A 19,087-nucleotide genomic window follows, 5' to 3' on the forward strand; every position below is an offset into this window, starting at 1 on the left:
AGCTGAGAGGTAGAGGACCTAGAGGGCTATCCGAATCACCCCCATGTATGTTATGCGATTTTTCGTATTTTCGGAGTTATGACGTTTTTTTCAATTTTTCACCTATCGCCGAGTACGATGATATTTTCACTCATGCTGACGTCAATGATTGCGGAAGATGCTTGATTTTTTTTGTGTGCTAAGCTGAAAGATAGGCCAATTCAGTATGGTAACATTTACTATCGCTAGATCTTTGAATGGAATAAATAAAAGAATTAAATGGCAAGAAAGATAAAATTACCCAATATGTTCACCACTTCAAGGGCCCGTAAAAAAATAAAATCACATAAAAAAAGTTTTCCGTTTGACTTTTAAAAACTTGCTCTATCTATCAGATAGCTACCCTGAAAATTTCATTTAATTATTCAGAAGGCTTCAATCGAAAAATTTAAATCTAAATGTGGTAAGTGCAAAAATTGAATTAACTTGATGATCATTAAAACCAATAAATAGATGTTTAATTACCAGAAATTTTTAAAATAACCCCGCTGTTGCTCAATGCAAGTGCGACATCACCGTAAAAAGTTGTCTTTTAAATGTCTGAATGCCCTTTTATCATTTTTAATGGTTTCTTCTGCTACTATGAATTTCCGGGTTATTTCGTCCAAATTGTGACATTTTCTCAAGTAGCCGAGGTCTTTTTAGTATTCTCATTGAAACAAATCAATGGGGTTTAGGTCGAGGGACCGTGGAGGCCAGGCTTTAAGGCAGGCATCACCGGCGCATGCGCAGGCTGCAACGACCAATCCATCTTTCAGGGTATCTTTGCCCTTTAGCCTAGCCTGCACGGTCCCCGGACATAAACCCTATTGATTTTTTTCCTCGGGGATACTACTAAGACGAGAGACTGCCACAATTTGGACGAAATAACCCGGAAATTCATAGTAGCAGAAGAAACCATTAAAAATGATAAAAGGGCATTCAGACATTCAAAAGACAACTTTTTACGGTGATGTCGCACTTGCATTGAGCAACAGCGGGGTTATTTTAAAAATTTCTGGTAATTAAACACCTATTTATTGGTTTTAATGATCATCAAGTAAATTCAATTTTTGCACTTACCACATTTTGATTTAAATTTTTCGATTGAAGCTTTCTGAATAATTAAATGAAATTTTCAGGGTAGCTATCTGATAGATAGAGCAAGTTTTTAAAAGTCAAACGGAAAACTTTTTTTATGTGATTTTATTTTTTTACGGGCCCTTGAAGTGGTGAACATACTGGGTAATTTTATCTTTCTTGCCATTTAATTCTTTTTTTTATTCCATTCAAAGATCTAACGATAGTAAATGTTACCAAACTGAATTGGCCTATCTTTCAGCTTAGCACACAAAAAAAATCAAGCATCTTCCGCAATCATTGACGTCAGCATGAGTGAAAATATCATCGTACTCGGCGATAGGTGAAAAATTGAAAAAAACGTCATAACTCCGAAAATACGAAAAATCGCATAACATACATGGGGGTGATTCGGATAGCCCTCTAGGTCCTCTACCTCTCAGCTTCCGTTCATCACTACTTTTTGGTACACCCTGTATAACATTCATTTATCATTATAATTTCTATTGCTACTGAAAATATGACTCACGTTGTAATGGAGTTTAATAGTATTTATGTATATTCTATTGTCCATTATAATTATAATGTGTGAATAACCTTTTACCTACATAACTATACAGTATACATACCTAAATGGTCAGGTCGGCGGACACCTTTGCACTTTGGCCTAATTCACTCGAGTAAACTTCTATGACATTCGAGCGATTTAATGTTTCAAGGTGTTTCTCGTATTTACGTAACTAAAATTAGACTTGTTTAACTAAGCTCGAAATTTTCTAACTAAAAAGGTGTATAAGCCATCCATTTTGTTCAAGATTTCTTTCCTTATGGAAAAATTGAAACGACATTAAAGTATCATGGTATCTATTTTTTGTGATGTAATTTAATATTTAAATAATAGAAAAGGTGACAGTAAAATATTATGTTATAGAAAAAAAATGCTTGCGTGTAGGTACTAGTGTACACACGTAAGAAGGGAAACTTCTTTATGACCTTATTTTTCAAAAAATAATTTACTCTATGCATCTATACAGAAATACGTCGAATCACGCGTAGTAAGGATAAGAAAAAGATGGCGCGTAACGGAAAAATGTCACGCGTAACGAAAAAATGTTACACTAAATTTTTTTCCAACCCCGATAAAGAAGTTTCACTTCAAAAATGTTGTTGGACAGTTTTGTGTTTAATTTTCTGTATTTGTTTTAACGTATGAATTGTTTGACAGCTACAATGGTCGCGCCACCGCCGCGTCTCCGGCCACCGGCTCGAAGGCGGCCCACAACAAGGAGCTGAAGAATCTTCTCGACGAATTCTGCGTATTATAAACGAATAAAATACATAAATTTTCTGTTTTCCCGAACCACCGTCGTCGAAACAATCAATCGTTTGCCGCATAAAATAAAATCACTGAAGTTTTTAAAATTCATCTCGACCTGAACGTAAAATTATTCGAATTTTTATCTCATGATCCAATTAATTTTATTTACTGTCAGTATTTTTATTAATTCTGTTTAATTATAGTCATATAACTTAGGTAAATTCTTATTTATTTTTCTGTAGAGTAATTTGTTCATAGGTACTATTTATTTTAACGATATTGAAAATATTTAGTTATCTCGTTGTGTCCGTGCCCGTTTATTTGTTCTCGATTATTTTGCGATGTAAATAAATGTAGTGTAGATTTAAAAAAAAAATTGTAGTCTTTTTGCCTTTGACAAATTGTACTCTTACGTACGTTTTTGCAATAGTCGAAGGTTATTATATACGACCGCGACGAAGTTACGTATCCGATATTACTTTAGATATTGCAAATGACCTAGGAGCAGTCACGTACAAAATATACGTTGTTTAGAACACTCTCGTGTGATAACATAAAATTATCGCGGTACTTTAGTTTAGAAACTTGGAATTGTTGTAACATAATAAATATTAAATACACTCGTCTGACGATATTGTATCAAGATATTAGATAGTATTATCAATATAAATATAACTAAAATTAGAATTAGCGTACGAGTAGAGCGTGCAAATGAATTTTATTTTGCAGCTGGTTGCATCTTTGCATAATAGTTTAATTCGCTCGTAGTTACCGCGGCACGGCTGTCTGTAAGGAATAACACCAAACAAACGTATTATCTTTCTATTTAAATAAAAATAATCGTTGTCTCTCGTTACTTAAACTGAACGTAGAAATTTAGGTAGTAATAAATATTCGTCTATCTAAATCGTCCTTGTAACTTTTGAACTATTGCTATTACAAATACACTGGCTTTGTAGCACTTTTCGTATGTATTATATGCACTGTTTTATTGTTATTAAATAACCTTTATCTATTTTTTAATATGCTCAGGTTGAAGGGATGCGTGAAAGGATGTTCTAGTTTTGGATGGACGACTTATGTTTGAAAGGTCCCTGAGCTATTTATTGCTACGTACGTTAGATTGTCTAGTTATACAAATAAATATATATTCGAAGGATTTTCTGGTTTTATTTTATCTCCTTAGTTTTTGGTTAAAGTAAAATTTGACATTTCATTACGCACTATTTTAAATATCTTAGTGCCATAAACATAAACGAGGGAATATACCATTATACTTCATACACATAGTATGGTAGACATCAAAATATCCCGTTTCGTAATTCCTGTTGAAATAAGAAACTAAGTCCTGGTACCTCAGTTAAAACGATGTATGCATGTTATTAAAGGTTTACAAAGTTTACCTAATTTTAAACATACAAGTAACAAACAAGTTTGATTTGTAAACTAATTAAAAACAATCGGGTCACTATTCATTGATTTAAATATGTATAAACATATTTTCATGTGCATGTGTGTGTGTGTGTGTGTGTGTTATTAGTTTTTATAACAAATGCAATATAATTATTATCTAATAATACAAGGACCATGATTATGCCCTAGTATACTTACATCAATTACATATTTTGTAAGTATGAATACGTAAAGGAATAAAAAAAGACGTGTGGCACTCGGGGATTGCCGCGGTTAAGCTATTGCATAGCATGCCTTCAAGCCACACCTCCGAGCCTGTCGGAGTGGGGAGCGTGAGGTTTTTTCGTTACGGAATTTCTCGATTCGGTCCCCGCGCTCAAGGCCCGCGATAACTATGCAATAGCTTAAAAATCCCTGAAACCCACTACTTAATAAATTATAATCTACAAATGAGAAAACAATTGGTTTCTCAAAATCCATACTAATATTATAAATGCGAAAGTAACTCTGTCTGTCTGTCTGTTACTCAATCACGCCTTAACTAATGAACCAATTTGTATGAAATTTGGTATAGAGATATTTTGATACCCGAAAAAGGACATAGGATAGGTTTTATCCCGGAAATCCTACGGGAACGGGTTTTTCTTTGAAAACGCGGGCGAAGCCGCGGGCGGAAAGCTAGTACTAAATAACAATTAAATTTTATTTATAGTATATCGTTGAGTTGCCTCAAAGCGGGGCATCTTCACATTACATAATGAGTGCAATAGATCAGCCCGTTGACGGGCACTCGGCTCACCACACGCTTGGAGCACTTTCAAGATTCTTATCTTTCGGTAGTCTCATTTCAGCTTACAAAGCGAAGTCGACACTCTATTTATAAACCGTTTGGATAACGCCCCGGCCACGCGAAAGGCGCGAAGATTAGAGATTGTATCTGCCCTGAGTGCGTTTTGCGCGTCATTCCAACCGTCATTCAGAAGCTTGTAAAAACAAACGCGCCATTCCACGATTATATTTAGGCCAGATGGCTTTCAACTTTTTGTTAGGGCTTTACTTACAGTAAAAACTTTTATTTAGCTGTATAAATTATTGTTTTCGTCATAAATAAAAGTAAAGAAAATCCGCATGTATCGCCAATGATAATAATCGAATAAAAATTTTCTCATAGGTATACTCTCCGACTGAAAAAAAGTTCGTATGAGCTTTCACTATAACAATTTATCATAGAAAACCACATGGAATTTAATAATGTACGGTCTATCTATCTAGTCAATATTTCACAAACACAATTTTAAACGCTTTTATTTTTAATCAATTTTTACTTTATTGCTTCTTTGAACAAGATATTATATTACTCGTGGGACTTTCGAAACCTTGTCAAGTTTGAGTGCTGAGGGAGGTTTAATAGGAGGTTTTCCATAATTTTTTTAGCAACTTATGAAAAATTCACTTTGTGGATATTATTTTAATCTATTAAATTGTAATTGTTTGTTTGTTGTTTTGCGTTTCAATTAATCTATAATCATAAATAAAACAACAAAGCATCAAAAAGCTCTCACCATATTTATTAGATAATCTTTTTAAATAGGTACCTATTGTCTATAGATATTTAAAAACTATTTTTTTAGTATTTTATTTATATTATTATAATAACATGTAGTAGTATCTCTTCTTTGACAGGTGCTTTATCATAATAAAATCACATTCACAGCACAAAAAATATCATATAATATCGATCATAATATGTAACAAATACCTATGCTAAAAATAAATGTAAGGTTGAAAAATACCTGGCGCACGCTTGGAAAGTTTCAGATTTTGTGAATACTCTTTTCAGTAAAAACCGATTCGTACGGGTATGATCGGGGCCATTCAGTTTTTGTTTGAAACAGCCAACGCGTTAATAGGGGGGGGGGGGGGGCTTTCAATGATATTTGTTGTAAAATCTTAACTACGTAGCCAATTAAATGTTCTACGTAAGCTTATGTCACTTTCGATAGAGTACCTACCATTACGATCTACAATCTACGTACAAAATAGATTCTTTATATTATGTTTCTATCAATTCCTTTACATATCGTAAAAAAGGTATAAGTCTGTCCTGGTTAAATGTTGCATAATATAGAATTTGCTAAGTGTTCTCTGCAAAATGATTTTACTTCAATGTGAAATATCATTCGTGCCTTTCGTGGAGAATATAATCCGAGGATGTATTACCTAGTGAGGGACTTTGTTATTTCACTCGCGTCTGACTCCTTTGTTTTCTAAAGCTTCCAAGCGTCTTTAATATTTTCAAATGGCGGTTTAAATTTAAGTCTAACCGTAAAACGATGAGTGCAGCACTGTTTATCTTTGCCAAATAATTTATTGCCACAATTTACAAAATGAAAAGAAAGAAATATAATTTTTATATTGTGTGAAGTTTGTTTATTATCAGAGACACATTTCTTTTAACTACTTACTCAATAATATACCTATATTTAATGTATAATTAGTCATTTCTTCCTGATTTGCAAGGATTTCAGGTAATTTTCGTTATATTACCAAGCTCTATTATATCTTTCATTAATGCTAAAAGATTTTATGTAGAAAACTTTCTACTTGCAAGCTATCAACGCGAAGGTGTTTGCATTAGCGAAGTCATTCTCTTATAGGAAGCAGCATGCGTGCGAAACAGATACTTAGAAAGATAGGTACGATCTTTAATCTTCACAGTTTGCCGTATTCACAAGTACGTGCTTAGCAAAGTATTATATGGAGCCATAGAAGTGGAGTACCTTTTATTTTATTTGTCATATAATTTAAACATCGCATAAAATTAATAATTTATATGAGGAAGATAGTTCCTCATAAAAGTTTACCATAATCTAATCAGGATACGTTTAACTCACATTAAAAATTTCAAAAGCACTTTGATAATGCCTCTTAGCTTTGCATAATGCACATTGTGAGTAGTGTACCGTTAAAATTGTGGTGAAGATGGCTTTTTTATTATTTACTACATTGCGGTTGAAATCACAATACAATGCCGTGTTGCGCTTTCAAAGCTTTATAAAAAGACTACGCAAGCCTTTGTGAACGCATCGAGCCGTGCCCATTAATCCTCTGCGATGAAAAAAAAAAGCTACTACAGCCAGCGTTATGAGTAAATAATACGTGATTGGTTCAATATTATGCTTTAATTAGTAACTGTGCTTTACAATACTTTATTTATAATTAACATGAACCTTTATATAATTTAATGCACGTTTTGTTTTAGTTTTTATTGTGCAAATAAGATTTAATTTACCTACTTAACCCCTTCCCTATACAGGGTGTAATCGTTGTGTGCACAGGCGATTAGTAAAGGGCTTTCTATATCAGTTTAAAGTTTTTTGATATATGGATTACGGAATAATCGCCTGTGCACACTTGACGATTACACCCTGTATTGCAAGAACAATTTCTAACGTTTTTCAATTATTCGATTCTGTATTAATAATTACAACAATAAAGCCATAATAATGATAAAATATTTCTTATGATTCGATTATGAGTCTTAAAACAATGAGGCAGTAATATTTTAAAGTAATGAACAGGAAATTTCTCATTTTCCTTTTAGTTGAAACGGAGTAGAAAGTTCTAATACTAAAATCATAACGTTAACAGGAATGAAAGCCTGCTTGTGACGTTTATCCATAGTTAAGTAACAAAGGACTTGGATTTACAGCGTTATAATGTCGCCGAGTTTTACAAAGGTTTTTTCAGCAGTTTTACAGCAGTTAAGGAACACGTCAATAAGTTTAATTTCGTACATGAGCATAAAAATTATGAACGTTCGCCAAGCATGTGGATGGCTATTTGTGTTGGGTGATTGTGGTTGGTGTTTGGGACTTCGTTTGCTGTTTGCGGTGTTTGTGACAAACAGCCAGCGTGTGGATGTAGCATTATGAACGTTCGCCAAGCGTGAATGTGAAAGTGAATGTGAAAGTGAATGTGAATGTGAATGTTGAATGTGAATGTTGAATGTGAAATTGAATGTGAATGTGAATTTGAATTTGAATTTGAATTCGTGTTCGAATTGTGTTTGTGTTTGTGTTGTACGCGAACAGCGAACAACGAACAGCGAACAGCGAACAGCGAACAGCGAACAGCGAACAGCGAACACGGTAAGTAAACGAAGTAAATACAAATCCAATTTATCGCTTTGTTCTCGTTTACGCCCGTAGCACACCTCCGCTGCGATACCATGACCGCGGAACCGCTAGATGAATTCCGCTGTGATCAAGTGTAGTTTGATTAGTGGAACCGGCATCGGCGAAACCTCATGCGAGTCAGTCAAGAATGTGGTCAAGAAGCAACGATTGAAGCGAAATGTCGTCGTTGTCGGAGTCAGAGGAAGAAGAAATATTATTGTGGACTTTAACTTTGAAAAGACATAAAACTCGTAGAATTTGGGTGCATGAGATTAATAAAAAAAGAAAGAAATTAGGAGAAAACCTACTATGTAAAGAACTCGAGTCCCATGAAGATCGTTTCTATACATATACATATGTATTTTTAGAATAACCCCTCAGAGTTTTGATGATTTACATACTCTTTTACAAAAACAATGTAGTTCCGCGTTTTATTTTTGTCGGTTTTGACAAACACGCGCGAAAACAATGCGGTACCACAAACAAATAGCGGCGTGAGCGCGGTAGTGTGGCTGGCGTTAGAAGAGATCGGCGAAACCGCGCGAAGAAAGAGATAAATAATAGTTAGATGTATGTGTTAGAACAGGCAGTTTCGCTACTGTTCCGCTTCTCGTACACGGGACAAGACGGAGCGAAACTACTGCGGTTCCGCTGTTACAGTTCTGCAGCGGAGGTGTGCTACGGGCGTATGTCATATAATTTGAGTTTGTTTGTTAATAGTGATAATAGTTAATATCGAAGATATTCATGATGAAGTATTTATAATAAAATTACCTGTTGTCAATTAAACTTAAATTAATTACACAATCGGGGTGTTAAGTGTTAACACCGACTTAAACATTACATTTTATATTGGTAGTATTTAAGCGTTTGCGGCATTAAATGATTAACCACAAGAAATTTTTAATTTAGCTTTATAGAGCTTCGTGATTGATTTTTTCTTGTTCTTTAAAAAATTCTCAACGTATTAGTTATTTCGCAGATATATGTTTCCCTTGTTATCTCTATCATAAAAATAAATCTTTATTCAATAGTGTACTAGGCAAATAACGCATCTATGCATGTATCATTTCGAAACGGCTATTGTTCAAAATCACTGATTGTCAATTTTCATTCAGTATTGGTTTCATATCGGTTCCTGCACCGAATGGGCCGGAATTGAGTTACAGCCCAAACATAAAAACCATGCAGTGCGTATTATTTTTGTTAATTGAACTATATCAGTGTTTTTAGATAAAGGCACTTATACCTATATTTGATTTCTTCGGACAGATGAATCTTACTAAAATTACATGTATAAATGTAATTTTATGACAGACTAGCGGTCCGCCCCGGCTTCGCCCGTGGTACATATTTATGTTTTCTCTACATAAGAACCATCCTGGTACTTCAAGGAATATAATAAAAAAAGAATTATCGAAATCGGTCCACCCGTTCTCGAGTTATGCGCTTACCAACAAATTTTGCGATTCATTTTTATATTTTAGATTAGTGCTCTCAATAGAATGGACTAGAATTCAATTGATGAATTCCCTAAAGCGCAATGAAGCATTGATTCTTAGGGCTGATTTTTCAATCGTTGGCTAAAACTTATTCGTTGAATAACGTATTAAACTACCATTTCAAAAATGTATTATTTTTGCCCGTATTAGACAGTTTACGTGACATTTTAATATCATCGCGTAATACTTTATTGGTCGGGTAAGTTTTAACCAAGGATTGAAAAATCGGGCCTTAATTAAAATAATTAACTGTTGAATTAACTAGTGAAATAAATTGTTGATACTAATTACGTAGAGTCAAAATTTTCTTATAACATCATTCAAATTTACGAAGTGAGCTAGATAATTCTTGGCAGTATCATTTCAAAGTGAGAATCCTAAATATTTTATATTTATAGATACTAAGTCGTATTACCATAAATTCTCTTTGTAGATATTGTGCCTTGAGCTTCTCGTCAATAATTCAAGGTTTGAATTATTCAGAGATCGTTTTAGGATAATTCCCAAATTGAAGACTCCAATGTTACGCGTGGACTGTAATGAAGTAAAGTTTTATATTTATCGCTCTCGTTGGCAGGATTTTAATGTTCCAACGATGTAGCATGTTTCCAACACACGGGATGTGTGTACTTGTTATGTATTTATATTTTATTCACCCACTGAAGCCCAGCTTATTAAAATATATGAGATCTTTTTGTATTCCCGTTGCGCTTTGTTGTAAGTAGGTAGGTAGAAATTAAAGCTTAGGTAATTACTATACCAAATGGTCGATCCGCGAATAAAAATGAGATTAAAACTGATATTTGATAAAAGTATTAAATTTCAGTTACTTTTTATCTTGCCCTTCGATCTTGATTTAACGCCCTTTGAGGTCATTACTGAGGCTCACCGGAATGGCTTCGCTTAATGAAGTCGTGAAAGAAAATTGAGTTCAGTTAAAGGGGCGAATTTAATTCGATTTCAAACTTTTTAAATGAATGTCTCGGTTTGAGAGCGACATTGACTAACCGAAAATAAATTAGTGCAAAAATAATGTCCTCGTTGGCAGTTAATTAAAATTAACGTTTTTTTTCAGTAGGTATACTAGCGCTATTAGGGGTCGGATTGTGGGTCGGATTTATTTAATAATTCTTAATAAGACGCGCCAGGACAATTGCTGATACCAGGAAAATTTCATAAAGGTGATGTTTGATGAAATAATCTTCATTTTAAATTATCTGCCAAGTTAGAAATATTTTTTTTACAGATTAGGTAATTATTATCTTAGTGTATCATTATTCCAATACAGTATACCTACCTTAAGATACCTACATACTAAAACATTTGGACATTATAATCAATAATAACAGCCATTCTCTCAATTTATACGCCCTGTAAACATCCCTAATTTATATCATTTGGTTTTCAAGTGGCGTATCCTTTTCCAGTGTTCAAGCTATCTCAAACAAACTTTACAGGAACCACTATTAGTTTTGACTTTGCAGTAAAGAGCTGAATAGGTTCAGATCACGATCTCCATAAGAAATGTTATATCCCTAAGTAACGCGTGAACTTTGAAGACATTAAATGGCGCAAAGTGGTTAAGTCTGCATGGTTTTATAATAAGCCCGTGCCTTGTACTCCAGCCTTAAGGCTTACCTCGAAAGAACGAGGCTAAGTTAGATAACCTAGAGAAAGTAGTTTGCAACAACAAGCTACTATAAGTTTAACTACAATTTGGTTTCAACTTTTTTATGGTTGTTTTAATCGAATTTGCGAGAACGGTTTAACCTTGGCTTCGAGTAACGTCTCGTTTAACTTGAACGACAAAATACTTCGGTAGACTGGAATTGTATTTGCAGTTTGTTGTAGGTATTTATAGGGTGAACACAAACTTGAATATTTTTATCCTACTTGTTAAATAAAAGAGAGTCGAACTAGGTTGAAAAATTGGGTAAACACAGAAAACAATTAAAATATTATACCTAAATTCTTTTGAAATTATTGAAGTCCTGGTGATTAAGAAACTTCAAGAATACTTTTAAATATTCACATGTAGAATCTAAAAAACTTAACTTGTACCGTAAATACTGAAATAACATGACGTTGGAGAATCAAAAAGGCTTATATGCTCGACCAATTTAAGCTTATTCGAGCACTCGAAACTGTCGGGGTAAACCGCAAAAACAGCACAGTGCTCTAAGCCTCTGTACGATTTTTTCGCGCCACAAAATCCTACATTAGCAATGGCCTGACATGCTCATGAATGGTTAGAGACAGACTTTTTAGGTATAGAGATAAGAGCACTCCCAACTTCTAGGTAAATTCCCTGCGGTAAAAACACGGTAAGATTTCTTTGTACCTACTCCTGTGACTGCTGTATTTATTATGTTTAATATTTGCTTTAAGCCGAATGAAATTTCGTTATTAATATTTTAAATGTATATATTTTTGGCCACAGCTTAGCGTTGATTGATCATGTTAAATAAACACTGCATTAATCCGCATTAAAAATGAGTTAACATGTTATTTGTAAATACATTTACATTATTAAATACGAATATTATTCTAGAAAATTCAGTTAAATTTTATAAAGCATTGTTTCAATATTTCAAATGTTATGAAACAAAATAAACAAGCCGACTTTTAATTTCATCATTCCGATTTACGAATTTCCGGCCTTTTGCAAACAAACTTTTTAGTAAAAACTGAAAATCTATGGCCTCTTAATTTAGGTTTTTGTGAAATCATTACTTAAATAAAATATATATAGACACAAGTTCTAAATAAAGTTATTCTACATGTGAGCATGCACTCGCGACCCGTAGTAACATTTTACCAAGTCGTCTATATTAGTTAAAGACTTGTCTAAAAGAGAACAGGTGGCTGCGGTGTAGTGGAGCCATAAAATGTGTTCTATGCGCTTGTGCAGTGGACACATTTCGCTCTCTTTATCGCCTGATAGAGAGCGGCGGTCCTTTGTTCTCGACTCTGTTCTTGAAAATTTAAAAGCGGTCCTTGCACTAAATTTACCTTCACCTCCCACAGAACCGAGCTACCGACCAATGAATAAATTATTCCCACACGTAAGCCTACATGTATGTATTGAAATGGAGCCGCATCAAGACGGATTTTTATGGGCTCCAGGCTTGCCGTTACTTACCCATTAATTATTAAGAAACTATTCGTGTATTGGCTAGCGTTTCGGGTCTGTTTAATTAATGTACACAAATCCCAGTTGTCTTTCATGTAGAAGCGTGAATAAGAAAATAGGGTCCGTCTCAGTTTATTGTAGTTTTACATATTATATTACGGAGTTCCATAGTATTGTTGTGAGAATTCGGACTATCAAAAAATAGAACAGACGAACGAGGGTTTAATTGAACGTTCATTCATTTATTGGTTTGCAGATGCTGCATTGTACAGCGTTCATATAATATTTTGACCCTCGAGATTGATCGTCAATCGTTACCTACAAGTGAAAATTAAGAATTTAAGAAAAATATGAATTCACTTCTAAATGCAAAGAAAATAATCAGATATTTGAATCAAATATAATGCAGTTTAACAGTGATACTAAATTGAAGAAAATATGTACAGACTATAAAAATAAAATCGCTATCTAGGTGCGCCTATTATCATTGAGGAGCGTGCCCAAAACATTAGTGACATTGCCAAGTTTGTTCTCTTAGTATGTTTTTTCTGTGACCCATATTAAAATGCTTTGTAATAAACAAACACAGTGTTAAATGAAAAAGACTAACAAAAAATCTCGGCTGCAAAATTCGTGGTGCTCTTGATATTGTTTTACATTTTAACTAAGATATTCATCTATTTTCATTTTAATTACGAATTTTAAACAATTCTTATACTATATAGAATTTATCATTATAAACTTTATCGAAAACTACAAATCTGTTTAAAACACAGAATTATAAAACTAAAATAATACTCCTATAGTCATCCTCCAATAAAATATTTAACAAAAGAACGATATGTAAATACCATTCTTTTATTTCCCTATTTCTTATTTAAAAAAACTGATAAATACAATAATTACAATTAATATTTAATATCCAGTGTTAAACGTAAAGGATTTACGGTGTCAGCCGGTATCTGTGACGCAGGTCTGCCCAATGTCAAATGAAGCGACCCGCAAGGGGCAAGTGATAACGAATAACATCCAATCCATTTCGTAATCCTCTCCGTGAATATAATATTAATATTAGTAAAATCTAAACATAATGATTTTAAAGAAGAATTTATAATTATTCCTGAAAGGTTTCTTTTTAATTAAAATACATTGTTGAAAAAAATAAAGAAGGATATTGTGTGAATGTACCTATTCGGTATAAAAAAGATTTAGATCATGACGTATTCTCATTTTTTCGAATTTGAAAAATAAAAAAAGGATATTTAGGAACCAATATAGTAGTAGTAGTACCAAAAAAGGATATTTAGGTACCTACCTAAATGTAAATGGTATCAAAAGATAATTTTGTTATATTTTTGGCACTTCGTACCTAGTTATTTGTTCTTGGCTAAAAACAATTATGCAGCAAATCACATAATTGATTATAATAAACATGTGACTAATTTTATATTCCACTCGGCAAGGTTCAGCTCGCTTTACTTCGAGTTGCATTAAGTTTCGCACTATTTATGGCAAAGCCGATAAAATATAGTGGTCGGTAGTTCCAAGCGCTAAGTGCGCAGATACAAGAAAGTGTAACGATTTATTCTTACTGTTCGCATTGAATGTGTAATGCTTTTATTTCTAAGGAAATAAGAAATTCACTTTAAAGGCGCATTTCTTAATAATTATTCTATGCATGTATATAAATAAATAAATAAATAAATGTGAAATAAATTATCTTGCAAACTAACTATGATTTATGGGATTCATAATTAAATACGCAAAATAGAAAAAAATATACGATACATGCAGTATTGTTTTATGTGTTTCATATAAATTGAAGTTTATGTTTTATTTTATACGTTTCATATAAATTGGTACAAACGGTATGGCGTTTTTCGTGAAGGGCTAGAAAATTGTAATGAAAAAATGCTAGGGAGGTCAATCGTTATACTTTTATGAAGTTACAATGTTAGTTACCATACTCCTCCGAAACGGCTGGTCCGATTCTCATGAAATTTCGTGTTGGGATCTACCCAACACGAAATTCACTCATATCTCTGAGAATCAGCCAACATGTTTTTCATACCCTTAAGTGATAAGAGGCAGAACAACGTATGCCGGGGCAGCTAGTAATTTTAATTTATAAATTCACAAACTTTTTTTTACGATTTGTGATATAAATCCCTTTATTACACCAACAAATTTAAGACACACGTTACGTAGGCGTGTCCTTAGTCTTTATAACCGATTAGTTAAGTGTTACCAAAGTGATTCTGCATTTATTAAACAATCCACGAGACTGCAGTGCAGTGCGAGCATTGGCACAATTTATAGGCTGGCCTGGTGCCGGGGACAACAGAGTGATCGCGTCGACTGCCCCGATCCCTAATAAATAACTGCAGTCCCCTTTGCAGTGCATAATACGATACTGTCCACCGTTTTAAATCTTATAGCATAATGCGGGAGGTAACCGCGTCGGATGCTGTGACAATCGATAGATATACATGGCTCTACATTCTAGGTAAATTAATTAAGCAAATGCCATGGTACCATCTTTTGATGGTGGCACCGAGTGATAAAACATTTTTTTGATGTTACCCAGTCTTCAATGATCACCAGAGTAACTATAATATTAAGTCTTGGTTCGTAGAATCGTGTCATTTAAATGTAATTACTTTCATATCTTTTGCTTTAGATACATAATTCAACAAAATATCACTGAGAATATATCATAAAAATGAATATTATAAATTTATATTTCTAAATTTACTATTTAATAAAAAAAAAACTTTCCACTAGAAACCTTTTAAATCAATGGTAATAAAGTGTTTTTACAAAAAAATATCGCTGGAAAGCTGAGAGTAAAATTGACTCAACAGTAAATGGAATATTTGAGAAACTTTCGTCATTTGTTTCTCGGGCAACTGAATATTTTGTGAAAACTATGTCCATCAAACAAACAAAAATAGTTGAAATGGTTTTGAAGCATTTAAATGGTGCCACTAACAGCTTTAGTAAATAAAAACTATGAATATTATACAAATAAAGCTAAAAGTTACTATTTATACGCAAATATTTTAAAATATCCTTTCAAAACTTTTCAAATATTGTTTATAATATATAAATGAACAGTTTAGAAGTTTCAGAATAAAAATTCATTGGTACACATGAGCCATATTTTGTTCAAAGCGACCTCAGTTCTTATTTTATTTCCTTCAAAGCTGAATTTTATAATGGAAAAATAATAATACAATTGCTGTTAATATAAAGAAATAAAAATAAAGAAACGTAACCCCTGGAAATTTTATAGGTAAGCTAGGTTCTTTCTATTTATTTAAAGATTTAATTATTTAATTCCCTTAAATTATAATGACATATATTATTAATTGCATGATAAATTTCTATGTAGAAGCAATTTTACAAACATATTCACATTCAGACATGACTGTACAGTACCTACTCCCAAACTGATAATGCGCATAGAAAAATTCGCCACTGTTCGGCAACTGTCATATTCCCCGAGCCTCCGAAGATGATATGTATATTGTATATAGAGTGGTTAAATGTTAATACATTAATCTTCGTGCATAGTTTATTAGAATGATGAGTTTTATTGTGATTTTATGGTAAAAGAGATAAGTAACGAAATTTGTTTCGATAATTCAATGTAAGTTAATAGCGAGGATAAGCCACACGATTGCGAATATATATTTGTTGTATTGATTTACCTACTTGGAAAATTATTTACCTACTTAGAACTATTAAAGTGTCTTACTGAAGCTGGCGTAATGATGGATGTATGGAAGGTTAAAATAAGACAAAGTTTATATTAAAAAAAGACGGGTTGCACTCCGGGAGTGTCGGCAGAAGTGAAAACTTGATTATTAACGTTCAGCATGTTTGATATTTTGGAATGGTATCCGTCTTACGCATGGAATATAAGAGCTAAAAAAAAAACATCCGTCTTACGCTTTTTCGATCAGGCCACGTGTCCTGACGCGAGTTTAAGATTTTATACCCAACGCCGCTAAAGAAGTTTTCACTTCAAAAATGGTTCTCAAATACTGGTTTACATTTAAATTGTAGAAATCTAATCATCAAAATCTCAATCCAAAGGATAACAGAATCAGGGATTATCTCAATTTCTGATATCGTAGAAGGATCAGAACTTTCATTATGCTCTTATTAACTATCACTTTCCCCACTGCTATCTGCTACCTGTGTAAATAATCATTTTATCGGAAAATTCAACTTTGAAACAAAACTAAGAAGGGTATGTAACAGCAGCTCTATATAATTCCATACATAGATAATACGTGCGGTCATCACCAATATATAAAGACGACTGACGGATTTTTGAATTTTTTGACTGACAGGCTACCGTCACCTACCGCCCGAATTGTTTTCGATTGTGTACGACTCTGAATTGACTCCTATTTCTTTCAAACAAGGTGCAAGATGCAAGTGCATTGTTTAGGGCACTTACGATACAATGATTCGGGGTGATTCGGGTGTTTTTGGAAATACGATAATTAGCGAAGATCTGCATGCGCATTATTAATTTTGGAGTACTGTACACCATTGTAAATTGATACAATAATTTGTTATAACGCACTTAAATTATTATTCAAATACAACAAACAGTTGAAACACGTATTCGTGCGATAATTCAATACAAACTCAATTCTTATCCGGACCGTAAACCAACAGGCCGTGTGTAAACGGCTTCAAACAGACCGAAGAGAATAAACTACAGAGATAACAAGATAATCGTGTTCGGAGTAGTTTCCCATTGTAACTTGGGTGAGACAATTTAATCTGTCGGCTCCATGGTCCCTCGGATCGCACTCTTTAAACGGCTAGTTTCGGTCGTTGCCCGCCGCCATGCCATGAACGATTTCAGCTCTTAAATAGTTACGGCGACATCGTTGGCGTTTAAATAAAGTATTCAGACGCGAAACTTTAACATTCCTTTGTAGGTTTCATTTATCGCATTGTATCCACTATGTTCTTGAAATGTTTATTTGTTATTGCATTTTTGGGTGCTTGGTCTCTGTTTGACTTACTAACTAGGCAATAAAGGAGATGAAAAGTCACTCAAAGACAATTTTTTTGTGGGTAGCTGCATACAATATTAAATAGTCAGAAGATTTTAGCATCTACTGTTTCTAATATGACATTGAAAAGATACTTTTCATTTCTATAACTATCCTGTGCGATGTCGTATTGAGATAGTTAACTTATATCCATCCGGTTGTTTAATTGTAATAATCGAATATTTAAATTTTCAACGACATCAAACAACATAAAATACTATTTGATCCTGGTTTTATTATAACTAATAAATTATAATATTATATTATAACTTCTGTTAATAATATTATGTTGGTATGTGCAAGCGCGTTGCATCGCGAAATGCGTCGTTCATGACAAAAGAAATAAAAGCCTCAAAGAAGGAAATTGTATCGAACAAGTACGTGTTACTCCGTAACAGAAAACGAATTTGTTCTTTTAATCGCGTGTAAGTCCTTAAGGCTACTGTGACTTGCAGCGAGTGAGATTGAATGTAGTGGAAAAGAATTCAACAGGAAAGTCTATTAAGGAGAGTACGGGCGCTTAGTTCGAAATTAAATTTAGATTGAAGCTATCCGTTAGAAAGAGAACCCGATGTGGGACTATTGTTTACAGCGTTAGATTGCACTATTTTGTTAGCTTGGTAAACTTTATTGTGTGATTAAGTCTGTGATTAAGGCGTTCTTCTTAGTGTAACAGTCTTTAAAATAACCTCTTTACAACGCTAACTTTAGACGTGTTTAAAATTCTACGTTTCATCGAACCTTGGGAATTCAATCACTGGTTACAGTTGAAATAAATAAAATTAATAGCAAAATTTCCATTTAAATTTATCACTTCAGACAATCGTAAAACTGAAAGAACTCGAGATTTTTTTACGATTTGCCCAAATATAAGATGGACATTCTATTTAAATAATGAAAATACTTGGTGCTGTAAAATTTACTTAGCAGTTCCAGTTGGTATTTTTAATAACGAGCGTTTTACGATTAAAATATTATGGAAATTCGTTATTATTAATATTTCGTGTCTTCATGAATGATTAGTATTGAAAAATCTAAGATATAATTATTTTACTTAAGCAATACATATTATATTCTTAGTAGGTAATGTTTAATTATAAATCTAATTGAACGGTAGGAACTGTAAGCTGAAAAGAGATAAACGCTTGGCCAAGTTACAGGAATGCGATTATACTAGCTCTACTTTGAGAAATTTATAATGACAAAGCTCTTCAAGATTCTAATCATGTTGTACATTCTCTGAATGCGTCTTCCATACGTGTCTATTGTTTAATTAATTAGTTACAAAATCTGCTCCGAGATGTATGACTTGGAACACAGAAACTTTGTGTTTTTGAAGGGGCTTTTCTGAGCTTAATGGAAAA

At 33.2% G+C, this 19,087-nt stretch overlaps 1 protein-coding gene across 5 annotated transcripts in view; it reads left to right on the forward strand.

Moving 5' to 3' along the window:
• Positions 1–3,575, forward strand: part of Ogdh (oxoglutarate dehydrogenase Nc73EF) — a 34,901-nt gene extending 31,326 nt beyond the window's left edge. For all 5 annotated transcript variants that reach the window (XM_090107038.1, XM_090107039.1, XM_090107040.1 and 2 more), the window contains one exon: positions 2,324–3,575. In XM_090107038.1, coding sequence (XP_089963164.1) covers positions 2,324–2,423 — 100 coding nt within the window. In that variant the 3' untranslated portion in view covers positions 2,424–3,575. The remainder of the gene's footprint in view (positions 1–2,323) is intronic.
• Positions 3,576–19,087: the final 15,512 nt, after the last annotated feature.

Source organism: Colias eurytheme, chromosome 11 (genome assembly GCF_061535395.1).
Source record: "Colias eurytheme isolate Ceu_HAF_F1 chromosome 11, ilColEury1 Martin Lab GWU primary, whole genome shotgun sequence".
In the NCBI taxonomy this organism is placed as follows: Eukaryota; Metazoa; Arthropoda; class Insecta; order Lepidoptera; family Pieridae; genus Colias; species Colias eurytheme.